Here is a 10,497-nt window from a genome sequence, read left to right on the forward strand (position 1 = left end):
TCCAACGCCATGGGGATACAGGCCGCCAACGTTAACATGAAGTCTCCTGGTCCCACCGAATCTGCTTGGAAATTACATTGTCCGTGGCGCGGCCGTACGCCGGCGGCGCAAGAAGATGTTTACCTCCTCGAAAAATAGAGGTATTGTTTTTGGTGTGTCTGTCTGTGTGTGTGTCTGTGACTCTGTGTGTCTGTGTTTCCGCACATTTGTAGTCAGCATGATATATATAAAATTACATGTAAAATAATATAACTACATTTGCATAAATAATGAGGAAATTGAGTAATTCCAGTGTTTTACATCATGGTACTTTGATACATGTAATGTTTATAATCTATGGCAGGTGGAAGATAACCAGATACCAATTATGCAACTACGGACCTAATTTGCATAATCAATCTGAAAGTTCTATGACTCCTTAGTGGTAAATGATGGGAATTTCATACTTGGGACATGTGTAAGCTGATCAAAAGTTAACATCACGATGCATTTATTATGTTAATGTAGGGTTCATTGGCATAATTAAAGAAGAACTTTACATTTACATGTCAAGCCCATATTTCATAGAGGTATGAGATCTCGGAACTCTTGTTCAAAAAGTGTATCTTGCTTAGGTTTAACCAAGGACGTGATGAAAGCTCCATGGTTCAACATTAGAGGAAAGATCTACAGCCCGGCATTACAACTTCGGCACAGCCCATACTGGTTGATTTTAAGGATACGAGCGTTTTGGTTTTTTATTTACATCATGTGTAACAGGCCTGGCCTATGACGTAGTGCTGATTAGACAGTTTAGATCCTTTATAGCCAACGGTAGCTGGTGAGAGCAGCTTAGTACTACGATAGGGTTCGTTTGAATTCAGTCGAGACCGAGGATCAGGTTAGTTATAGTTAGCTCCGTTGTAGATTGAATACTAGAGTTCCACGATCTCATACCTTCGCCAAATGATGTTAGCATTTATGACTAAGAAATTATTGATTAATCCCCCTGATTGTGCAAATAGGATCCTATATTGCATCAATTATATCTGTTGATCATATTCTACACCAGAAGACAGTCTCATCTTATCAAAGAATGGCATTATAGCATTTCCTCATAAATTATGCAAATGAGTCTTTGAATAAGTTATGTTTGATTATGTTCACCTTCACATAACTTTCAAATATCCCAAGTATGAAATTCCAGGCAGTTACCACTATGTAAGTATAACATTTTCTAATTAATTATGCAAATTAAGTCTTCATTTGCATAATCGATATCTGCCTGTATTTCTGCCGCTCTTAATTACATATGTCACAAGCTTGAATAGTCCTATCATGGAATGCAGCTGATTTATAGAATTTCCTCATTAATTATGCAAATTACATTAACATTTGAATAATTATAATATTATCATGTTAAGCATCACTTCAGCTACCTACATGCCAAAAATCATGACGACTCATCAATCGGTTCTTCAGTTATCCGCCTTTAAACATTTTTCAACTAACGCCCCTGCAGTTCCAGAGCAAGCCGCTAGAGGGCCCAAACTCATGCCACTTCTTTCCCAGTACAAGAGCTACCTACCACCCCAATTTCGTCACCCTAGCATGTCTACATCACGAGATATCAAAACCGGAAGTTCAGCTGCAGTACCATAACAAGCCGCTAGGGGGTCCACAATTTAATCAGTTCCACGTCTCATGAAGACCTATCCACCTACCAAATATCAAGACAATCCATCTAAGCCTTCTTGAGTTATCGTGCTGACACACACACACACACACACACACACACAGACACACGAACGCCAACGAAAACATAACCTTCTTGGCGAAGGTAATAATGTTAATTCCATCTGTACTTAGTAGACCATTGCATATCTCTGTTGTAGTAGATCCGCAACTCTAACTCCGCAACTAGACCATTGGGCTGTTCCAAAAAAAATTTGGAGGGGGGTTGAAGAGCTTGGATTTTCTACTTTCTGACTCCCCTTCATTATTATCCGAGGGCCTTGATCCCCTTTTCATTTCATCTATATCCAGGTTAGCCTGGGTACCATCCTATGTGTATGCCGGAGCTCCCACACTCGCTTCCCTGAAAATGATTTTAGCGCCACTTTCTTCTCCTGCCCTGTGGGCATTCGTAGCACATGACTCATAGCAACGCGCATGCAGGGGAGCCCGGGAGCAGTCCGACCGCTGAGGGGGTTGATCAGCAGTGATCCTTGTTGTCCCCTTGTGCAGATGAGTGTAAGGGCTCAACAACAATAACGTGTAACAACAACACAGCCACAGAGACACGGGACTCAGTCTGATGCTGAACAGAGAACCCCGTTTGTGGTGAAACAGTTTTGGTTCCAGTCTCAACAGGGCGGACTAGTTTATAGCTGATGCCATCACGGGTCCAAGGTTCAAGGTACTGAAGCCGTTTCACGGGAAAGGTCAAAGGTTGCAGCGCACGTTGTCAGAGCTCGCGATCCCGAAAAGTACAGTACTAGTATGTTAGGAATGGTTTTTGTGTTTCATTGGAGGGCGTATATATTAATAAAGGCATGATAATGTTGTTCTTGTTGTCTCTGTCACGTGGATGATTGGTAGCCTCTACCAGGCTTTGGGAGGGGGCTGGAAACGTTAATGCTATTGGCTATTATAAAATATATGCATGTATATCATTGATGGAGTTGTAACTCCATGATATCATGTATAACATGCCAGGGGAGTTGCACCACTGGAGAGTGGCAGACCAACTCGCACCCCGAAGCCTGGTAGAGGCTAGATGATCGCATGTGCCAATTTCTGCCTGCACCTCCATGCCTCCTAGGCTCCTTTGCAGACTTGTTGCATGTTGGTGTCAGCATTTTTTTTTCCTATGAGCGATGCGAGTAATATATAAAGTTAACGTTACATTTGTTATGTGTCTGTCTGTTATATCTTGACCTGTACCTACCTTGAATGTACAATAAAGGTATTTCATTATTATTATTGTTAATATGCCACGGAGGGACGATTTTGCTGCCTAGGGAGTTTTTCCCTTTTTGGTTGCCGACTGGAAGCAGACTTGTTGGAGTGCGAAACCTTCTCTCCACAGCAAAACTCCCTCAGCAGCAAAATCGTCCCTCCACAGCATATTAGTCGCGTCGCTCACAAAAAAAAACAAAAAAAAAAAACACCGTCGCCCAACAAGACTGCGAAGAAGGCTACTAGTACATGCCTCCTCAGTCTCACACTCACCTCACTGTCAGTGCTGCTCTCATGTTAGCCATTTTATGATAATTTTCGGGTTGATGGATTGTCAAGCTTGGCTGGTCATGTTATACGTGGTGAAGAACCAGCCAGTAGGCTTCTACTTTGGAACCCTGATACAAAGAGAAGAGTTGGACGTCCAAACATAACACTTAAAAATCTTAGAAACTGAAATAGGCTTGGAAGGCCAGGAACTGATCTCTGCGATGAATGACAAACTGTTCTGGAGATCAAACTTTGTATGCTCCACCTCTTCGGAGGATGTTAGATGATGATGATGATGGATTGTCAGGATTTTTTGTCTTTATCAGACGTGTTATAGCTACCAGTGTTATAACATATCTAGATGATAACTATGCAAATCAGGATCTAATTTGCATAATCAATGTGGAAATTTTATAACCTGGTGCTGCCTTTCCATGACAGGACTATTCAAACAGGTGATGATGTAATTGAGAAAAAAAAGATTGGTGCATTGACAGATAAACGTTATGCAAAAATTTGCATAATTAGTAAGGTTTTGGTTCTTCTTTTAATGCCCACAATCACGATTCATAATGATCATTAATTAACACCTGACCGAAGTGAGGAAAGTCGTGCGAGGTGCCTTTCCCAAGGACACAAGGTTGGTGACATGGCAGGATTCAAACCTGGGACCTCTTGGTTCTGAGCTGAATGCACAGTGCTGTTACGCCACATGACCCCACTAAGGAGATACAGTAACTATATTTCCATAGTGGCAGGAATTTCATACTTGCGGCATTTGGAAGTGAAGTGGAAGATTGAAGACATGATTCTCAAGTACACATCACAAGTTTGATTTGTCATATTTGTGCAGCAGATTTATAGAATTTCCCATTAGTCATGCAAATTAGATCCTTTTCAAATTGTTATGTATACACCACGGAATACCACGGAAAACATACTCACAGTTTCCATGTCGTACCATTTATTTCAGGTTGTAGCCTTGGTATATATGGACCAGCCAAGTTGACGGCAGTGAAATGGCAACTCGTGAAGAACAGTTCCATTACATCAACAAAGGGCAGGAGGATGAACTGGTATAAGTTATCAATTATTATTATCATATAGCCAGAAGGCGTCGACCAATTAGAAGGCTCCATTTGCCATTGGTAATCAGGCCGTAAACTCAAAAGTGGTCGGTTATTAGAATACTAGTAACCGACCACTTTTTGGACCTAACCACTAAACGGGACAGGGCAGTAGTGTTGAGTCTTGTAGTATTCATCTATTAAGAATGTATTGTAGTTTTTTCAATAATGTATAAAAAAGATATAAATGGTTTTAAACACAAAAAGACTAAACATAGTTTTGACACCCTCACTAAAATAAAAGTGGTACTGTTTCACATGTCACGTGGTCACTGCAGATGATTGCCTAGATGATCTGTTTTTCTGCCAATGCCATCCATGGTTTCACGTAACATAGAATGTGAGAGTTTTTTTCAGCAATGGAGGAATTTTATTAAGGAATTTTTGTCAAATAAATGTGTCAGTAGGCTATATGATAATAAAGTTAATACCCTGCCTTATCCTCAGTGTTTATGGTGATATAATCCCTGGTCAGGTGCAATAACCACCTCATTGTACAATTCCAACATCTCACTGTGATAACGAAGTTATCGTTTCCATGTAACGTTATATGTATGATTACAAAATGGTTATAGATTTGTGTATGTTTAAGCAAATGTTAGCTCCTATTGTTTATTAGTATAGTCCTAGTGTTTATTGATATTCTCTATCTCTGTTTTGTCAATTTGTACTGTTACTATTTTGTACAAAAGTCTGTACTTTCTGTCTGTGGTACTTGGTTTAAGAAGGAGTTGGAATGACATAATTTAATTTAAGAAATGGTGGTTGAAGAGGGGTAACTGCAATGATATCCAATGCTCATATTGTGTTTTTTTCATCCACCAGGAGTGCCATGGGTTTAAGAGGGATAAGGTGAAGACTTCAGTCACAGCTGTGTTTGCCCTGTGCACCCTGGGACTTCTGTTCCTGGTGTTCTACTGGAGGCCAGAGTGGTTTGTGTGGGCACAGTTTACATCATGTGCACCTGGGGAGGCTGATGTGGTGCTGTTACGAACAATGGTGAGATCAAGTACTTATACGCAAAAGGTTTTAAACATGCTTTTGTTACAGTTAGGCCTAGGAAAAAGTTGTGTTTACTGTTTCCTGACCAACCCTAGAAAAACCTGCCGACTCTAGACCTGTTGTTGTGCCCTTGGTAAAGGTGCTGTACATGACTTTTCTCACTTCACTCAGGTGAAAATGAGTATCTAGCTTTGGTTAGGGACATCCCTCAGATAGAACATTCCATGGAGGTCCTGTGTTTGGGTAGAGCCACACCCCAGGAACATTAAAGAGCCCACCACACCTTTTGAAAAATAAAGAGTAGGGGCATGCCCCGGTGAGATTGTCTGGAAGTTGGTGATTCAGTGATGCGCCCCATGTTGTTGTATCAAGCTAACGAAAGGCTGCATATGCATATTACCCTGTAAGGGGACTTAATGGCTGCTGATGCCGCTGATGATATACATGTACTACCACACAATGATTTTTTGTGTTTTGTTCTTTGTTTTTCAGGATGACTACCGGACTTGGAGTAAGGAGAGGGTCAACATTGAAACCAAGGGCAGCATGCATCACCAGATCTCACTGTTAGAAACTAGGTATGTATGATGCAAATTATTGGTCAAGTGTCTCTTTATCACAGCCTGAGGGCTACACAATAATGTACCCTCACATCCCTGCTAGCTACATGTAACGTTACATGATTGTGTTACTAGTAAGTTTGAAGACTACATGACACCAATAACAACAAAATGCAACTGTCTTGACATCTGTTGGTGAAGGTTAGACATCCAGGTGATACACCAAAAAAAAAAAACCGTTACTCAATCAACTGGATATGATTTTCGAAATGGTCAGATGTTTCAGGTAGCTATATATAGCATCCACTACCTTTCATCAGTGACATATATTGGAGACTTGTCAGAAAGGCGTTATAAGCATGAACTATTATTGACATCTTCTAATCACTAATATTGACATCTTCACAGGAATGCCAATGTAACACAACTTTATCATAATCTGACCTACATATTATCCAGCCTGTACCCTTTCCTAAAGAAGTAGTCTTCCAAGACTGGACTGCCAATGACTAACCCTTTCCTACAGTTTTTACCCTTGGAAAATGAAGCCAAAGTTTGTTTGTAAGTTGTTTGATGTTGTTCCTGCAGATGTGATGGTGACACACACCAGCTACAGGACCTGCCCACTCTGTCAGTAGACAGCAGTCCTGACAAACCTATCATCCAGGGGGGAGGGCAGTCTGATGACGTAAGAAATGTGTGTGTGTGTGTGTACATGTGTGTGTGTGTGCGTGTGTGTGTGTGTGCGTGTGTGTGTGTTTGTGTGTGCGTGTGTGCTTCTGGATATTTGTGGCCAGCACAATTTAGACCATATGACACCAAGAACACTGAAATGAAACTGTTACAGTACTTGACAATAGTCAAACATGATAGCTATTATTCAATGAACAAATAGACTTGGACCAAAACTACACTATTCTGATGTTAGGGGGTGTAGAATCTTGCAAATAATCCTCCCAGTTCTTGATATCTGCCGCCAATTTATGCAATTGACTTCATGACATCACAGTGAGCATGGCGGCTGGTTCAGAACCTGGCACTATCGCTCGTAAAACACGTTTATTTAAGAAGCAAACAAAAGCAAACAATAGCTATTATTTATGAGCTGTGGTTCCAGGTTCTGAATTGGCCGTCATGCTCATTGGCAGAATTTAATTGGATTAACTCACGGCAGAAATCAAGAACTGGAAGATAATTTGCAAGATTAGATGTTCTCTATTAAACATCTGAAGAGTGTATTTTTGGTCCAAACATCTTTGATCATTGAATACCTAGAATGTTAGCCTATTTTCAGGAACCGTCACACTTAAGTGTCATTGGTATCATGTGGTCTTTGTTGTTGTTGTCCTAATGTTTAACATCTTGACTTGACTGATATTATCTAACATCTTGCTAGACGTAGTCTCTTGGTGCTGGTCTGTGCTTGGTTTAGTTAGGAGTCAAATTGTCTCTATACATACTCTCTAGTAGGTATTTAACTCTAACTTCGTGTCTTAAACAGTAACCAAGCCTTTACCAGTAGCCAAGCCTGCTATAATTGTCATCTTCCCCCTCAGCTGCATGTATACCACGGCAACCCCATTACATTGCCACACTGTCAACTTTTCTAAAGATGGGTTCTTTTTCCTGTTTTACAGCAGAGCTCACGTTACTTCATTCATCACTGTTTGAAGTATGTGTGGAACGCAGAGAAGCAAACTTTTGAAAAAGTCAGGTAATGTTGTTTACTTATTAAGCCTTCCTTTTCTTTACAGTGTTTCTTAGGGCTGCGTACCTTTTCGTAACATCAGGTACAGGTACAGAGGTTTAAGTCCAGGTCCGTGTACCTGAAAATTCACGCGTGTCACATGTTCTAATGAAATTCTTCAATAATGACAGAAACATGAATAAAGTGTTGACAATTTGTCCTGTATCTTTCAAAGAACATCAATAATATAACCATGGATGATATAACTAGGTTTCCTATCTCACTTCTCACTAGTTCTCAGTCACCCTCTTAGTGACCCATAGTGACCCACACTTACTGAACTCTGTATTTTAACGCTGGATGTTCATTTTCCTGACAGGCCTCCTTGTGTGTAGTGATCAAGTATTAATTTTTGTTCCGGTCCCAAAAAACGGTCCACTGACGTTTTGGTTTTTTCGAACTGGACCGTTACTATTTTCCCGGTCCACACCTGGACCGTTATGCAGCCCTAGTGTTTCTGTCCAGCTTATCTATCTGCTTTAGGGAATTTTCACATTAATTTTTCACATTTCACATTTGCAACATGAGTGAGTTTAGGACCCTGTTTGCACCATGGTTTGTGAATCTGGCTGAGCAATGAAACTTTTGATACCACCCTACCTATGGTTGACTTCGGATACAATTCTCCACAAGCACATGCACTTATGTAACGTTTCCACTGCCTTTAAAGCGAGTCCCGACATGTAGCGCAGCAACGATAGAATCTAAGCTCTGATTGACTTGATGCCATATCTGCATTACACAATAGAACTATAGCTACACTGAATGGTTTCCATGGCTTTGTTTCCTTGTGCTATTTTGGGATCTATTGTGTTTTATTTTGCTAATGATTTTTAAAATCAAATAGTTCCATTTTGCACTTTCTGTACACTCGTGCTCAATTTCGACCCCTAACTCCCCCCCCCCCCTAACCACTGCTGACCTACCCCCAACCACCAGCCAATCAGTCCCCAACCATGGCCCAACTTCCCATCCACAACCTCGCTGTCACAGCTGACCTTGCTCCCAACCTTCTCCCAACCATGGTTTGGGGAAGGATGCAAGTGGTCATGAGACCAGTCAGCTTGTAATACTTTCTGTGTGATTGGCGTAAGATTTTCTGTGCATGTTGTTATTAGTCTTTCCTTCTTTGAATTTGTCAGATTTTCTCTCAACAAACTGTAGTGCATTTTATGTTTTCTGACAGGGGTTTGGACTCGGGGATGCCATGTTCATTATTCTACACATTGCGGCAGGGATTGTCTTCCCCGGATCAAGAAAACCGGTTAGTAACCAATAAGTAGAACCTGAGCTGCTATTTATGTATTGATAAAAAGTCAGTCAGTGATCCCTAATGCCTTGCTCACAATTGCAAACACAGCCGGTAAAAAGACTACAGGCAACTCCCTTCTCCACTGTGCAATAAGACACTACACACGGCGATTTGTTACTGCGGTAGTCTTTCCCATTGCTAGGGGCGTTCGAAAAAGTATCGGTTTACAATTTTGGGCTAACCGTAAAACATTTGAAAATAAACAAAATAGTATCGGGAAGATACTCTGGTACCGTAAGGCCTGGTCCACAGCACCCCTAGGAAACCCTCATTATACTATTATAATGACCTACTTTAATATTACAATGAGCAAAGTGCTAGGGAAAAGGCTTGAATATGCAGCAGGCCAGGCGATAATTGCACCCCACTGTCCCGCCCCGTGTTTTGCATTTGCTTACTGCCTAATTTCACACCTCCTTCCCAAGCCATTGACTTCGGTCAGTTCTACTCTCCCAGTTACATGTAAAAGAAAATTACTTGGTAAAAAAGTCAATTTGAAAGTAATATGAAGTAACACATCTTTCAGAGCTCTGATACTAGTATGTAATACTGAAAAGTTTGAAAAAGCAGGAAATGTTGTAACATTGTAACATAAGAGACTTTTTTCAAACTAGACGGTTATGGGGAATACTAGTAAACTGAGTATATACAAGGCCATTCTTATCTTCTTGTATCAAGGTCAGGACCGTATGCGTTATATATAAACCTAGGCATTTCCAGTCTCTTTGATTCGCAAAAGATGCAGTTTAATAAAAGTCACAGTTATTAGTAGCAATGTTCTGTAACTAGACCAATACTGTTAAACAAACTAAACAATGAAAGATTGTATCTTGATTTCTCATGAGAGAAATGAAACCCATAACCAACATTGACGCTGATAATTCTTGTAAATTACAAACACCCTACTTTTGCGCCCAAAAAGCTCAGTCATGATTCAATTGTCAAACATTCCTTTGTCCTTTAATCTGGTAAAATGACACAATGCAGGCAAACTACGCGTGGGGACGCCATGTTATGTCTTGTTTAGACATTTGGAGGATTCTGTACATCGCGACCAAGATAGGAGGTTTTCCGAAGCTTATTGTTGCAACCAAATTTACTTGGTACTTGTTGAAAATTTACTTGGTACTTGTGTCTGTTCTTGGCCTGTTATATATCTGAAATGGTTTGAAAAGCCATACTGGTTTACATACTCATACAGGGTATGAAACTATGTGCTATTCTCGTTTGGAAAAAAAAACTTCAAGTGACACAAAAACTGTAAATTCTGAAGATACCATGATGCTGAATTTTAAATGTAGCTTGTAGAATACCAGAACAACAAGAATGAGAAACATAAAGAGAAAGAATGCATTTGTTTCACCGGAAATGTAACAATAGATATTTGTAGCATGTATGTCCAAGCCAGACAACACAATACACATCGCCAAATCAGTGGCTTTTCGTCTCGCTTTAGGAAAAGTCATTCGGTATAATATAAATTACAGTCACACATTGGTTCACCTATTATACACCCCCCCCCCACCACACTCACACAAA

General features: G+C 40.4%; 1 protein-coding gene across 7 annotated transcripts in view; it reads left to right on the forward strand.

The window, feature by feature from the left end:
* Positions 1 to 2,026: 2,026 nt before the first annotated feature.
* Positions 2,027 to 10,497, forward strand: part of LOC109465640 (probable cation-transporting ATPase 13A3) — a 40,115-nt gene continuing 31,644 nt past the window's right edge. Inside the window, exons 1-7 of one of the 7 annotated variants that reach the window (XM_019763019.1) lie at positions 2,027 to 2,468; positions 4,184 to 4,286; positions 5,163 to 5,336; positions 5,832 to 5,917; positions 6,488 to 6,587; positions 7,537 to 7,613; positions 8,833 to 8,910. In XM_019763019.1, the coding sequence (XP_019618578.1) occupies positions 4,230 to 4,286; positions 5,163 to 5,336; positions 5,832 to 5,917; positions 6,488 to 6,587; positions 7,537 to 7,613; positions 8,833 to 8,910 (572 nt within the window). In that variant the 5' untranslated portion in view covers positions 2,027 to 2,468; positions 4,184 to 4,229. The remainder of the gene's footprint in view (positions 2,469 to 4,183; positions 4,287 to 5,162; positions 5,337 to 5,831; positions 5,918 to 6,487; positions 6,588 to 7,536; positions 7,614 to 8,832; positions 8,911 to 10,497) is intronic. The other 6 variants (XM_019763018.1, XM_019763017.1, XM_019763016.1 and 3 more) reach the window with 6 other exon arrangements.

Source organism: Branchiostoma belcheri, unplaced genomic scaffold (assembly GCF_001625305.1).
Source record: "Branchiostoma belcheri isolate BF01 breed outbred unplaced genomic scaffold, Haploidv18h27 scaffold155, whole genome shotgun sequence".
NCBI lineage: Eukaryota > Metazoa > Chordata > Leptocardii > Amphioxiformes > Branchiostomatidae > Branchiostoma > Branchiostoma belcheri.